The sequence below is a fragment of the Megascapheus bottae genome, chromosome 17, assembly GCF_031878675.1.
Source record: "Megascapheus bottae isolate mThoBot1 chromosome 17, mThoBot2.hap1, whole genome shotgun sequence".
NCBI classification, from domain to species: Eukaryota; Metazoa; Chordata; class Mammalia; order Rodentia; family Geomyidae; genus Megascapheus; species Megascapheus bottae.
Genome location: NC_143525.1, coordinates 792,298 through 807,885, shown reverse-complemented (window position 1 = coordinate 807,885; position 15,588 = coordinate 792,298). Strand labels below are relative to the sequence as shown.

At 41.1% G+C, this 15,588-nt stretch overlaps 1 protein-coding gene across 1 annotated transcript in view; it reads left to right on the top strand.

The window, feature by feature from the left end:
• The window catches only part of Zzef1 (zinc finger ZZ-type and EF-hand domain containing 1), a 146,356-nt gene that overhangs the window by 44,516 nt on the left and 86,252 nt on the right, over positions 1 to 15,588 (top strand). The window contains exons 12-18 of the mRNA XM_090349331.1: positions 3,276 to 3,387; positions 7,345 to 7,557; positions 8,539 to 8,639; positions 9,550 to 9,719; positions 10,708 to 10,841; positions 12,643 to 12,713; positions 13,510 to 13,624. Coding sequence (XP_090205457.1) covers positions 3,276 to 3,387; positions 7,345 to 7,557; positions 8,539 to 8,639; positions 9,550 to 9,719; positions 10,708 to 10,841; positions 12,643 to 12,713; positions 13,510 to 13,624 — 916 coding nt within the window. The remainder of the gene's footprint in view (positions 1 to 3,275; positions 3,388 to 7,344; positions 7,558 to 8,538; positions 8,640 to 9,549; positions 9,720 to 10,707; positions 10,842 to 12,642; positions 12,714 to 13,509; positions 13,625 to 15,588) is intronic.

Below are 15,588 nucleotides of genomic sequence, written 5' to 3'. Positions count from 1 at the left end.
AGCCTCCTGAGTAGCTAGGATTACAGGCACAAGCCACCGCACCGGCCCAGCTTTTTCTATGTATGTGGTATACAGGAATTGAACGGCTTTGTGCATACTACGCAAACATTCTACTACCAGGCCAAACTCCCGGCCGCCGCTTGATTTTTTTTTTCTTTTTTCTTTCTTTCTTTCTTTCTTTCCTTCCTTCCTCTCTCTCTCTCTCTCTCTCTCCCTCCCTCCCTCCCTCCCTCCCCTCTCCCCCTTCCCCCTTCTCCCCCTCTCCCTCCCTTCCCTTCCTTCCTTCCCTTCCCTCTCTCTCTCTCTCTCTCTCTCTCTCTCTCTCTCTCTCTCTCTCTCTCTCTCTCTCTTGCTCTCACTCTTGCTCTCCTTCCTTCCTTCCTTCCTTCCTTCCTTCCTTCCTTCCTCTTCCTCTCTCTCTCTCTCTCTCTCTTCTCTCTCTCTCTTCTCTCTCTCTCTCTCTCTCTTTCTTTCTTTCTTTCTTCCTTTTTTCCCTCAGTGCCTGAGCACTGTCCTTGGGCTTTCCTCAAGGATGGAGCTCTGCCACTTGAGCTGTAGCACTGCTTCCGGGTTTTTCTATGAATGTGGTACCAAGGAATTGAACCCAGATCTTCAGACATGCTAGACACTCTACCATAAGGCCAAACTCCTGGCCCCTCTAAATCTCATTTCTTTCCACGGTTCTATTTTCATTTCTCTAAAGGAATTAGAATAAAAGATATGCCTGATGTAAGATTTTTGGAAGATTTTGTCACCCAGTGTCTGTCTTTCAGTCTGTTCAGGATGATTTTTTTGAGGGGAGGAGGTGGGAGGTGTTGTTCTTTTTCATGGGGCTTGAACTCAGAGCCTGGGTGCTGCCCCTTAGCTTTTCTGCTCAAGGCTAGTGCTCTACCATTTGAGACACAGCACAACTTCTGGCTTTTTCTGTATATGTGATACCTAGGAATCACACCTAGGGCTTCCTGCACGCTTGGTAAGTACTCTGCCACTAGGCCACAGCCCCAAAGGTTGATTTTTTTTTTTAATTTTTTTAATTTTTTTTTTGTGTGTGTGCTTTCCCTGAACTCTTCAGCTCAAGGCTACCGCTCTACCTCTAAATGTTGTCCCTAAGGCAACTGCCTTATCCTAGAGGTTAACTGGAGATAAGAGTCTCAGGTCTTTTTGTGCCTGGGCTGGCTTTGAACCTTGATCCTCAGATCACAGCCTCCTGAGTAGTTAGGTTTACAGGCTTGAGCCACTACATCTGGGGATTTTTTTTTTTTTTAACCTAAACTGTGCATGCATTTGCTTGCTCGTTTTTGTTGTTATGTTCCTCTGGTCAACATGTTCCAGGGTTATCTAAGCACTGGCTATGCATCTCTAAAGGTATTAATTTTCAACTTTCTTTGCTCATCTGCCTATGGTACAGTATGGATTAGTGAGTGAGGTTACTTCTCAGTTCTCATAGATCTTTCCAGCTCTTTGGATTGCAGAGGTTTCCTTGAGGATCCCTAGAGAGTAAACTTGTTACTTTATAGGCTGGCAAATACTATAAAATCCCAACATTTGGGAGGCAGAGGCACAGGAGAACTGAAAGTGTTAAGACCAGCCTGGGCTATGTAGCTGCAGAATATGCCAGGGCCTTACATTTCCTAGGTAAGCACCCTACCATTAAGCTGGATTACAGCCCTTAAAGAATACACTGAGGGGCTGGGAGTTTGGCCTAATGGTAGAGTGCTTGCCTAGCATGCACAAAGACCCGGGTTTAATTCCTCGGTACAACATATTTAGAAAAAGCCAGAAGTGGTGCTGAGGCTCAAGTGGTAGCCTTGAGAAAAATCCAAGGACAGTGCTCAGCCCTGAGCTTAAGCCCAGGACTGACAAAAAAAAAAAAAAAGAATTGAAAAAGAATACACTGAAAATCCCTCATATTGAATTGCACATGAGACTTACAGTTTTGGGCTAAGCAGATTCCACCAGTTCCAGTGGGGTCAACTGTATTGTGAAAAGATTATTCAAGAGCTGTGTTAAGAGGGGTTCTTAACTGTGTTATAGAACATATTTTGAACTGTTTTTCTCCCTCCTTTCTGTAGTTGCCTGCGTTTGCTTGTCCTGTCCATACAAGCTACCTCAGTACTGTTCACTTAATATCTAAGTCAGAAGCTAAGTACTAAGTTTTTAAAAATGGTACTTGAAAGGACTGCCTACTGCTGCTCTTTAGTTATTTAATCCTTGAAAAGAAAAGAAACAGCATTTGCCTGTCTACGTTTTTAAAAATGAAGGAGCCCACAATTGTAGAATACTGTCTTAGAATGACCTTTTTGTTTTGGTTTGCTTTTTTCGGGAGTGCTGGTCCTAGGGCTTGAACTCAATGAACTCAAGGCCTGGGCACTGTCCTTGCTCAAGACTAGCACCCTACCACTTGAGCCATAGCTCTACTTCCAGCTTTTTGCTGGGTGGTTAATTGGAAATAGAAGTCTCTTGGACTTCTTCGACTGCTTTGGCTGCTCTTGAACTGCTATCTTCAGGTCACAACCTCCTAATTAGCTAGGATTACAGGTGTAAGGATTACAGGTGCCTGGCTTAGAAGGACTTTTTTTTTTCCTTTTGCCAGTCCTGGGCTTGAGCTCAGGGCCTGAGCACTGTCCTTGGGTTTTTCTCAAGGCTAGAACCCTACCACTTGAGCCACAGCACCAATTCTTGCTTTTTCTGTGTATGTGGTATCAAGGAATTGAACCCTGGTCTTTGTGCATGCTAGATAAGCACTCTACCACTAGGCCAAATTCCTGGCCCAGAAGGACTCCTTAACAACTAAAAAGAATGTGGAGGCCTAGGAAGAGTGAGATTTTCTTTTTTTTGAGTTCCAGGATCTGAAAGCCTCCAGACTTTTACCTTCAGCAGCCCAAACACCATACTGGTCACACATTAGTCAGACAGATGTGTGGAAAGTGAACCAGAGAAATTGGGCCTCCCTTTCCCAAGCTCTTTTTAAATATACCTATCATTATGCTTCTCTCTTGAGAATCGCATTAAGTCTTATTCTTCAGATAAGCCAGTATGTAGAAAAGCAAACTTTCTACTTAGCTTCTAGCTTAAAAGTGAGGTTGCTGTGAATTGAGAGGGAAGTTATTACGAGTACTTCATGTGTTCCAGAGGTAGTGGGTGCTATACCTGGCCCTGCTGTTAATTGACAAGCTTTATATATGAGGTGGCTACTATATGGATGTTGTTTTACTTGTCAGACTCTGGAGAAGCTTAGAAATAAGAAACTGTTTTGATTGTCCTTCTGTACATAGGACTGGCTGTTCATCTGAAGACCTTGGAGAAGATGATCCTATTGGCTGGTTTGAGCTAGAAGAAGAGTGGGATGAAACAGATGTCAAACTGCAGCAGTGCCGAGTTGCCAAAGTAAGCATTAATGAGCACATCCCTCACATGTTCTATTCCTGCCCACTTCTTCTTCTGTATACATTGTGCTAATTGTGGGCCAACCCTCTGCCAAAAAAAGAAGCCAAAGGTGGAACAACACTCAAAGAGTCCCTAGTCTAGTGGGAGAGACAAATATAATATGGGCTCTGATAAAGGGATATTCAAGGGCTGTTGGGGCCCCACAGGAAGAAGATTCAGAACAGCCTTGAATCCACCAAGGATTCAAGAAAGGCTTTCTAATAAAGGGGGTGTGAAGTAAAGTGCTAGCAGTTAAGCCATCATCCTTGGCTTGGTTGAGATGTGTGGAGAAGTTCATCTTAGGCTGAGAAGCAATTACATAGGCATAAATGCAAGATATGTGTTTGCCTGGAAGTGAAACAGACTGATAAAGAGCTTAATTTTTCTTAACTTCAAGTTTAAATCGTAGGCTGAGATCTAAATAATAATAAGAGAATTAAGAACTATCTTCATGGCTTTTATACAGTAAATACTCAGTATTTTTTTCATATTTTTTATTGTAATTAATAGAAGGGTTACATGATATTTGCCAGATAGGAGGTGATACTCAGTGTTTTGTGCAGTTGAATACTAGATTTGGAAAGACCCTTAAGGAAGGAGGTTCTAGTATACAAAGCAGTTTGCACAAAAATTGGGCTTTGAACTGGTCACAGTGGGTCATGCCTGTAATCTTAGATGCTTGGGAAGGCTGGGATTGGGAAGATCACAGATTAAGACCAGCCCAAGCAAAATAAAGTTCATAAGATTCCATCTTGACCAATAAAAAGTTGGGCACCCTGGTATCTTACCTATCATGCTAGCTGCATGGGAAATGTAAATAAGTGGGTTGTGGCACTGACTGACTTGGGGGAAAAAAGGGACTATTTAAAAAATAAAAGCAAGCTGGGTGCCATGGCTCACACCTGTAATCCTAGCTACTCAGGAGGCTGAGAGCTGAGAATCTGAGGCTCAAAGCCAGCCCGGGAACTGAAGACAGAGAGACCCTTATCTCCAATTAACCTCTAGAAAACGTGAAGTGGGCCTTGGCTCAAGAGTAGGGAGGTAGCCTTGAGCTGAAGAGCTCAGGGACAGTGCCCAAGCAAGTTCAAGCCCCATGACCCACAAAAACAAACAAAAAAACAAAATTGCCAATCTCAATAGCTCACATCTGTAATCCTAACTACTCGGGAGGCTGAAATCTGAGGATTGTGGTTCAAAGCCAGCACAGGCACTAAAGTCTGTGAGACTCTTACCTCCAGTCAACCACTAGAAAATCAGAAGTGGTGCTGTGGCTAAAGGGGTAGGGTGGTAGCTTTGAGCTGAAGAGCTCAGGGATAGTGCCAAGGCCCAGAGTTCAACCCCCACAAAGAAGCAAAATCTAGACCCAGACCCAGATCTTGTGTACACCATCATGCACACCTCAGATTGGATTATGACCTAAGTATGAAACCTAAATCTGTAAAACTTAAAAAGAAATATAAATTATTATAAACGTGATATGCAGGGGCTGGGTGTCTGGCCTAGTGGTAGAGTGCTTGCCTAACATGCACGAAGACCCTGGTTCGATTCCTCGGTACCACATACATAGAAAAAAGCTGGAAGTGGTGCTGTGGCTGAAGTGGTAGAGCTCTAGCCTTGAAGGAAAAAAAAAAAGTCCAAGGACAGTGTTCAGGCCCTGAGTTCAAGTGCCACAACTGGCAAAAAAAAAAATGATATGCAGGGGCCATGAGTGTGGCCCATTGGTAGAGTGCTTGCTCTCGTGCATGTACAAAGCCCTGGGGTCGATCCCTTGGAACCACATACATACACAGAAAAAGTTGGAAATAGTGCTCTGGCTCAAGTAGTAGAGTGCTATCCTTGAAAAAAGCGTAAGTACATTGCTCTAGCCCTAAGTTCAAGCACCAGGACTGGCAAAAAAAGAAAACCATTTCATAAGACAGGGCATTTCTTCTTGGACAATGTTGCCCCTTCCTTTGTTCTCTCCTAGTTTTTCCTTCCTGTACACGCCCATAAGTTATATAGTTCATTTTCAACATGGTTCCTACTGAATATCACTGTTGCATTTGTTCACTCATGTCCCTCCATTTTTGTGTCAGTTGGTGTGTTTTCAAAGGGTAGATCACCTACCTGGAAAACACAGAGCCTCAATTCAAGATTAGTACTGCCTAAAATAAATAAATTAATTCATTAAAAAATAAAATTGAGGGGCCGGGAGTTTGGCCTAGTAGTAGAATGCTTGCCTAGTATGCATGAAGACCCGGGTTCAATTCCTCGGTACTGCATACATAGAAAAAAAAAAAAACAAACCCGGAAGTGGTGCTGAGGCTCAAGTGGTAGAGCTCTAGCCTTGAGAAAGTCCAAGGACAGGGTTCATACCCTGAGCTCAAGCCCAGGACTGGCAAAAAAAAAAAAGAAAAAAAGAAAATTGAGGGACTGTGGCTTAGTAGTAGAGTGCCTGCCTAGCATGCATGAAATCCTGGGGTCAATTCCTCAGCCCCACATAAACAGAAAAAGGCAGAAGTAGCACTGTGGCTGAAGTGGTATAGCGCTAACCTTGAGCACAAAGAGGCTCAGGGACAGAGTCCAGGCCCAGAATTCAAGCTCCAGGTCCTGGGGGAGGTAGGGGAGGAAGGAACAGGGAGAGGGATAGGAGAGGAGAGACAGGAGAGAGGAGGAGAGGAGGAGAGAGGAGGAGAGAGGGAGGGAGGGGGAGAGGGGAGAGAGATGGGGAAGAGAGAGGAGAGAGAGAGAGAGAGAGAGAGAGAGAGAGAGAGAGAGAGAGAGAGAGAGAGAGAGAGAGAGGGAGAGAGAGAGAGAGAGAGGAGAAGAGAAGAGAAGAGAAGAGAAAAGAGAAGAGATGAGATGAGATGAGATATGGGGGAGGAGGGAAGAAAAGGAGGGAGAGTTGAGAAACAAGACTGCATCAAGTCCCAGCACATGGGTTACATATACCAGCTGGGGTCTTTGAGGTGATTCTTTAAGACATTAACCATTTTCATTATGTCATGTTTCAAAATGACTATATTGAAGAAGTCTTTTTTTACTCTTGTATTTTTTAAATTCTTATACTTTTTTGCCTTCAGGAGAGCCATATCTCTTATTAGGATCTTTACCAAAACTTGACTTCATTCAGTATATTTCTTTCTTTCTCTTTCCTTCCTTCCCTCCCTTCCTTTCTCCCTCTTTCCCTCTCTCCTTCCCTCCCTTCCTCTTCCTTTTCTCTCTTTTTCTCCCTTTCTCTCTCTTTCCCTCCTTTCTTTTCTCTCTCTCCTTCCTTTTCTTTCTTTCTCTCTCTCTTTCTCTTTCTTTCCTTCCCTCCCTCTCTCCCTCCCTCCCCATCTTTCCTTTCTTTCTTTCTTTCTTTCTTTCTTTTTTTCTTTCTCTCTTTCTCTCTTTCTCTCTCTCTTTCCCTCCTTTCTTTTCTCTCTCTTCTTCCTTTTCTCCCTCCCCTTCTTTCTCCCTCCCCTTCTTCTCTCTCTCTTCTTTCTTTCTTTCTTTCTTTCTTTCTTTCTTTCTTTCTTTCTTTCTTTCTTTCTTTCTTTCTTTCTTTCTTTCTTTCTTTCTTTCTCCTGGGGCTTGAACTCAGGGCCTGGGCACTGTCCTTAGACACTTTTTGCTCAAGGCTAGTGTTCTACCACTTGAGTCGCAATGCCATTTCCAGCTTTTTCTGTGTATGTGATACTGAGGATTCAAATCCCAGGCTTTATGCATGCTAGGCGAGCACTTTACCATTAAGCTAGCTATGCTTCTGGCCCTATTATCTTTATTTCTGTTTGTTGTATATACTGAACTTAGGTTTTGTATCTCCAATTCAGGCATGGGTGTACCTGATAAGTTTCTAACACCATAGGAAGACCTTCCCAAAAAGTCTTCCCAACCCCTTCATTATATTTAGTGATTCTGAGGCCTCTTGAGATCTCTTGTTTTTTAATCCCCCAGTATTTGATGGTGAAGTTCCTGTGCACCCGTCAGGAGTCAGCAGAACGCTTGGGAGTACAAGGCTTGAGCATCAGTGGGTACCTTCGGCCTGCAAGAGCAGAAGCAGAGCAAAGTATCCTCTGTGCCCACTGCAAAAAGGATACAGAGAGTGTTTGTGGTGCCACCCTGCTCCTCAGGACCCTGCAGTTCATCCAACAGCTTGCTCACGACCTGGTAGAGTTTCCTCAGTTCTTACCCTGCTTCTTCTAGGAAAAACAAATCATAGTGTTAAGTAAACACCAACCAGTAAAACTTGGCCTTACTGAAGCCAGGGACTTATGAATGAGCACAACAGGCATCCTGCTATGTGATGAAATTGAAAGGCCAAGGAAAGTACTGGACACTTATGGCATTAAGTGACACCATTGTTGTAAGGTCTTTAGGAGTAGATCTATTAGCATATGATGAAGATTCTCACCATACTTGCTTTGGGGAGTTAATCAAATGATTTCATAGATTCATATCTTCAAATCTTAGGAGAAGTATACTAAAGCCTAGGTGAATTTTATTTGCTAAAAGGACTAAAATGTCAAGATTTGTGTGTCTGATGCTGACTTTTAGACTCACTAATGAAACACTGTGACAACTCACTCAAAGGAAGAATCTTTTAGCCAATCACGATGGACTGTTAGAATCCAGTAAAACCTTAGTGTCTATACAGCAGTGTCCACCCTTAAGCTTCCTTTACTCAAGGCACAGTATAAGGCTGGTGACTCAATGAACATATGATCTCTTAGGGTTTTCAGGAGCAGAAAAGGGGGAAAGGCCTGTTTACAACAATTCAGTTCATGTGCACGGAAGGGTGGTTAATCATACTGTAATATAGTCCTGGATATTGTCATTACCATTTGATTGATTTGTGTTCCAAGTGCCATGTTGTGAATTCAGGGAGTCTTTGTGTGTGTTAGCAGTGCATAGTATTTGTGTACATTTATGTATATGTATATATATATTTAACATATATTCTTTACAGAAATTATTACCTAACAGAAAATTTTTTATCCACTTTTTAGTGACTAGATATGTCTATTGTGTAGAAATTTCAACCATGTAGAACCCACCCCATGCCTCATCAGTGATAAGTAAATGAGGCATTATAATAATTTTTAAATACAGTTTTCAGTTTAACCTTTTTTGGTCTTTGTACTAATTTAGGTGCAGCAAAAGAAAAGTGGCTTAAAATATAAATCTTTTCTGGACTTCACGGGTCTTGATTTGCAGATCTTCTGGAAGTTTTATAGTAAACTAAAGCAAAGGTAAGTTATAATTCATCACAGATGATACTTACAAACAAAACTGCAAATACCAAATTGTGCTGTTCTGAATGGCCTTTTTTTTCTTTTAAATTGTTTTATTTCACATTAATATTTATTGTTCTGATGTGAAATATTTGGTTATACTAAAATAACACTTCATATAAATATTTAGGAAGTATTTTCACCAACATTTTGTTATTTGATTATCCTTCCAGCTTTCAGGATAAGCAGGATAAGTATTATAGTTATACAGGTTGAGTATTCCTAATCCAAAAATCCCAAATCTTCTGAAATGATCCAAAATCTGAATCTTTTTACATGCCACAATTAGAAAAATTCACATCTGGCTTCATTAGATGAAACAGTCACATTTCAGATCTACTAAAAATATTGTATGCCTAAGGGTATAGTTCAGTGACACAGTGTTTGCATAGCAGCCAATAGGGCCTTGGATTTAATATCTAGCACCACAGAAAAACAAAAATCATACCTAGTTAATATTAGAATATGTATATGTGGGGGTGTGAAATACGGAATTCATCCACATTTACACTTGGGTTCTATCCCCAACAGATCTTAGTAGGTATATGCAGATATCCCTACATCAGAAAAAGTCACAAATTTGAAAATCTTCTGTCCCAGTTCCTAGAATTTTAGATTAAGGATATTCTACATGTCTCATTTATAGATGATAAAGTAGACTGAAGATTGAATTTCCTTCCTCACAGTTTACAGAGCCAGATTGGTCTATGTTGTTAGACTCATTGCAGTGTTCTTTCTAGTCTACTTTACCATCCTCTCACTGGGCATCACTTTCACTGAAAGGAGGGTTCTTTGTAAATAGCTATATGATTTGGAATGTGAAAGCAACTTGCCCTTCCACTCCCTGATGTTCTTTGTTCTTCTGCAGCCCAAGGGAAGAGTGTATCTGTGCCCAAACGCTGCTACTGCAGCTTCTGCAGAGCTGCTTCTCAGTGCTGCAGGGAGATGTGCCTACTGCCTCCGAGGAGAAAAAGCCTCTAGCTCAACATCCAGAGAGAGTACAGGCTGCCCAGGAACTCTACACACATTTGTGTGATGGTAGGGACTGGGTGTGCCTTGAACATGACACTCTACCAGTGCATAAACCTCTTGCTGTAGAGGATTGTGGGTAGGCAGGGGGGTTCTGTGATGATGCGATCCAATAAGGGATCACCACTATCAAAAATGAGTATTGCTTTTGATACCCTTTGGAATTACTATTTTGAGTCCAGGTTTATTCTTTTATCAATTATCTTCTCATCTCCTAGTTTGAGATATACAGTTTTATCATATTGCGAATAATTACTGTTAAACTGTTGAGTTTTGGCTTTAGTCAAGGCAGTGGAGTGAAGCCAGTAAATTGAGGGGGGAGGGGATATAATGATAAATTAGGATAAAATGCATGCTACTCTCTGACATTGTTGTTATTAGTGTGCCGGTACTGGGATTTGATTTCAAGTCCTGAGTACTGTCCCTTAGCTTTTTCTCTGAAAGCTCATACTTTACCACTTATGCCACAGCTCCACTTCTGGCTTTTAGGTGGCTAATTGGAAATAAAGAGTCTCACAGATTTTCCTGCCTGGGCTGGCTTCAAACCATGATCCTCAGATCTTAGCTTCCTAAGTAGCTAGAATTACCAGTGAGAGCTACCAGCACCCAGGTTTGATGTTATTTTTAAGGCTTTACCAAGTTGTGTCTCAAAAGAAGAGAAGAGTAATGAAATAAATCTAAGCTATATAAAAATATTTCTTTCCTCTGGCATAAACTACAAAATACTATTGTGTCTGTTGTCTGGTTTAGTGGATAAACATTGACAGAATATATGAAATTTGATTTCATTGTTTTTTTATTAAAGAATTTATTAACATCGATTTTTACATCATATTTCAAACGACATGTTTAATAAGTGATCAAGAAGGGAATCTCACTGGCACTTAGATTTTTAGAACATAATTAAAATTAAGCTGAATGTATGTCATAGATACATATTAATCTATGTAAATAAAACATTATGTCTATAGAGTCATCCTTGTTCTTTTTTTATTAGTGGTAGATAAGGTAGATGGAGCTTCAGTACTTGTGGAGATTCTAAAACAAGAAGTTAAGAACACCCTTCTCAATGGGGCTGCTATATTCTTTCCTGATCGACAGACCCGTCGGAACCATCTCTTCACCATGATGGTAATAATTAACTGAAAGTGTGGATTCTTTTGCTGAAGTCGATTAGGATGAAATCTGTTACTTTTCATTTGCCCTGGCTATTTCAGTTTGAGTTTCCCAAATGTTTGTTGATACATTTGCAAAGCTTTATATGCAATATAGATATCAAAGGACATGGCCCTGTGCTCATTTCTAATCTGTGTTTCATAAAATTTTGTCTCACAAGTCACAGTTTAGTCTCCATCTTTATGACTTACAACCAAATTATGGGCAATTTTAAAACAAAAATACAAAAGTAAAGTAGAAGTCTCACCCGGAAGTGTACGCATCACTTAGCTTCAATAATGATACACTCAGGCTTATCTTGTTTCATGTATAATCTAACACACCTACTCTTCCCTCTATTACCTAGTACTATTTCAAAATAACTACATGACTTATTTTATTCATCAATGCTTCAAAATATACCTGTAAAGAAAATATTACTAAGTTTTGTTTCTCCGGCTTTTTTATTCGGTTTTTAGGCATTGCTTATTACTCAGACTATGTATTGGGGTACAAAGGTGCTTTAATTGTTAGCAACCACTGTGTTGGCAAAGGGAATATTTTTTTATTTTTGCATTTGCCAGGTAGTTGAATGATTTTTATTGCATCTTACACTAAAAATAGAGGACATTGTGACTTCTTTTTTGCAGGGGTGGGGGGGGGCGCATATGGCTTGAACTCTGGGCTCTTCAGCTCAAGGCTACCACTCTACCCTTTGAACCACAACCCCACTTCCTATTTTCTAGTGATTAATTGGAGGTGAGAGTCTCATATTGTTTAGTGCCCGGCTGACTTTGAACTGTGATCCTCAGATCTTAACCTCCTAGGTAGCTAGGATTACCTGCGTGAGCCATCTGTCCAGCCATTGTGACCTCTTGAATAACACTACTGACTATTAGTAGATCATCCCTATGTTAATTGTTTTTATTATCCTTTCAGAAGGCAGTAGTGAGTGTTTTGTTTTCCTTCTTATGCTGATGAATTGAACTTCACTAATTAATGTTTTACCTGGTTAAGCAGTTCTTTCTCTAGCACCTTTATGTTCATGTGACCCCTTCTGTCTCCTTCACTGTCTTCTTGAACCCCTCCCCTCAAATATCCTTACAGCATTAGTCAGTATATTTGTTTGTTTCTCACCAGACCTGGGGCTGGAACTCAGGGCCTGGGCTCTGTCCCTTAGCCCAGGCTAGCACTTTGCCATTTGAGCTACAGTGCCACTTCTGGTCTTTTCTGTGTATATGGTACTGAGTAGTCAAACCCAGAGCTTCACATATGGTAGGCAAGCAGTCTACCACTAAGCTACATTCCCAGCCCATTTATTTTAAAACAGTAAGTTTCTAAAAAATAAAAATTAGTAGCCCTGTCGGGAGGCTTGGTTCCTATGATTATAAACATAGTCTTTAAATCTACAAAATAAAGGTAAAACTTTGACATTGTTTAAACAACAGAAAAATATACTCTATCTCTGCCTTTGTGTCTTCCTCTGATAGTGTATATCTTTTAGAAATTAGCTTCTTCAACTTTTGGGTCAGACCTTCCAAAAGAAAAGCTTTTAGATATTACCTTTGAGAATGAACCAAGCCCACCTTTCATCTTTTAAGTAGTAGGTTCTTCCTTTTCCTGACATTGAACAAAGTTTAGTTCAGTGCCACAAGATTGTCTGCTGAATCTGTTCTCCTTATATTTAGGATGAGTGTATGTTACTATTTTATGGCACTATATGTCTGTGGTATGCCACAGAGTAGATTTTTTGAGTGTTCTTTTTCTGGTTTTCTAGAAGAATATCACTGAGCAAGAGCATAAGCAGTCCCTGCAGCTCACATTCCATTCACTGTGCACATATTTTAGGTAAGTTTGATTCTCTTTGATTATTGAATAGTTCTAACCTTTGTAGTTATTTTCTTTATCTATCCCTTCCATGCTTTTCAAATAATTCCTCTCCTGCCTAGAAGCTAGAGTTAACTACTAGGCATGAGAATGACTAAAATAGTCATAGACTGATAATACTGTCAAGAGCTTAATCCAAGTCCCAATAATTATAAGTGTTAAACCCTGTGAGGACTTCCTTGAGAACTTCAGTTTCTAGTTAAGTTTCAGAGACGAAAACTAAAACCAAAGAAATTTGTGTCCTCAGTTCTACCTTAAAACAACTGAAAAAGCACAGTAGTAATTTGTAAAAGGAAACATTCCAGGAAGAGAATATATATGAGTATCAGAGAAGCTAATGGGAGTGAAGGGTTCATTAATGGAGACAGAGACTCTTAAAGGAGGGAGGGAACTGGGCATCTGCTTACAAGTCAGACTGTCTGATCTGGATGCCAGACTTAGGACTATTTGTATAAAATGTTTTCAGAATCAGTTAATGAAAAGCATTTGAAGATACAGGGATCTGATTTGTCCAGTTAGCAGTCATGATAGTGGATATATTTTACACTGGTATCAAGGTAATTTATGAGCCTGTGATTTTGGAAGGGCATACGGGACAGACAGTGGCATAGCGTCAGCTGTTATTACCATTTTTCTTCCTGACCCAAACTCCTCTCATTCCATAGAACTGTTGCTGAAATCTCTGTGTTCTATATTGGAACCTGACCTTGAGAAGCTCATTTCTACAAAGAGGAGTAATGATTTTGTATACTTGCAGTGATAAAGACCCCGGTGGCCTTCTACTTTTACCGGAGAAAAGCGACCTTGCTGACATGAACATTGGTGAAGTCCTAGCTGTCATGAATACCCTCCTTTCTGTAGCTGCTCGAGAGGTATCTCCTGTTTTCTTCCCTGTTCTTTGCCTCATGCTTCTTTAAGAATATGTGGTAAGACAGTTACTGTGGGGATTTTTTTGAGAAGTGGGTGGATTTGATGATGCTAGGTTTGAATTCACTGCATCATGCTTGCTAGACAAGTGCTCTACCACTTGAGCTGTGCCTCCAAGGCTTTTTTGCTTTGATCAGTTTTGGGATAGTGTCTCAGTTTTTGCCTGGCTTGGACTGAGGTCGTACTGATCTCTGTCTCCTGAGTAACTGTAATGGCAAGCAGGTACTACTGCCTCAGCTGTCACTTGTGATAGGGGCTGGTGAACCTTTTTCCTGGATTTCCCAATTTCTATTTCCTGAATAGCATGATGAGCTACAATACCTTTCTTCAGTCTTAATGTTTTTAGTAAGTGTTGTTCTTGCTGTAACATTAATTTTCTGTCATATTTCCAGACCACTCTGCCTATCTCTATGTCTTCTTTAGAATTCCAACTACAAGATCATAAGTATGTGCCGTCTTTCCAATTCACCACAGATCGTTCTAATCTCCATCATTCTCTCTGCCTTTTCTATACTTTTTCTTTTCTTTCTTCCTTTTTTTTTTTTTTTTTGGTGGGTCATGGACTGGAACTCAGCCTGGGCGTTATCTCTGAGCTCTACAGTTCAAGGCTATTGCCCTACCCCTGGGCCTGGGTGTTGTCCCTGATCTATCAGCTTCAGCTCAAAGCTACTACTCTACCCTTGAACCATGCCCCACTTCCCATTTTCTAGAGGTTAATTGGAGAGGAGAAAAGAGTCTCAGGTCCTTTTGTGCCTGGACTGGCTTTGAACCTTAATCCTCAGACCTCAGCCTCCTAAGTAGCTAGGATTACAGGCGTGAACCACTGGGCCTGACTACTTTTTCTTGTAACACATCTCAATCCTGCACATTCTTCAACCTCAGAAAACCGTTTTAAGCATTTACCTCCTCAGTCAGAGGAGGGAGAAAACTTCAGGGTTCTCACAAGGAGTTGATAGAAACAGAAGCTCAAGTTGCTGAACCAACACTGGACCATTCAACCCTGAGGTTGTTCTTTTTCCACTTGGTCCCACTGACTGTCCAAGAGAGTTTCTCATAATTTCTTACCACTTGGACATCAAGTACTTGTCCTTTCTTCCCTTTCTGTCATCTGTGATACAGAAGAAATTGCACATGCTACTATACTTTCTAGGCCAGAGGTTACTGTAGCCACAAACGAAGTCTTTTTTTTCTCCAGTCCTGGGGCTTAAATTCAGGGCCTGGTCGGTGTCCTTGGACACTTACTGCTCAGGCTAGTGCTTTGCCACTGGAGCCACAGCACAGCTTTTGGCTTTTTCAGTGTTTGTGGTGCCAAGGAATCGACCCAGGGATTTATGTATGCCAAGCCAGCATTCTACCACTAGGCCCTGCTCCCGGCCCCTGAACTATTTTTTTTTTGCCAGTCCTGGGCTTGAGCTCAGGGCCTGAGCAATGTCCTTGGACTTTCTCAAGGCTAGAGCTCTATCACTTGAGCCTCAGCACCACTTCCAGCTTTTTTTCTATGTGTGTGGTACCAAGGAATCGAACCCAGGTCTTCATGCATGCTAGGCAAGCACTTTAACCACTAGGCCAAACTCCCGGCCCCCTGAACTATTTTTTTTTTGTAAAAGCAAGCATTTATGGTTATAGGGTGGAAGATAGGCAGAGTTAGATTAGGAGAAAAAAAGTAAAAATGGTCTAAAATACACATAGCCTGAGATTTTTCTCATGTCTGTTAGTTCAACAATGTCCACCCAGTGCCTATTGTCCGTGAAACCTCAGAGAATACAATGATAGAGGATCCCAAACAAATGTGTGATCAGATAATTTTGACCACATGTCAGGCTTTCAGAGGGTGAGTTCAAGTTCTAGGGAGAGAGAAAGCTAAGGAAAGGCATTTGGGGAAAGAACTGCTCAGGGCAGTTCTATGAAT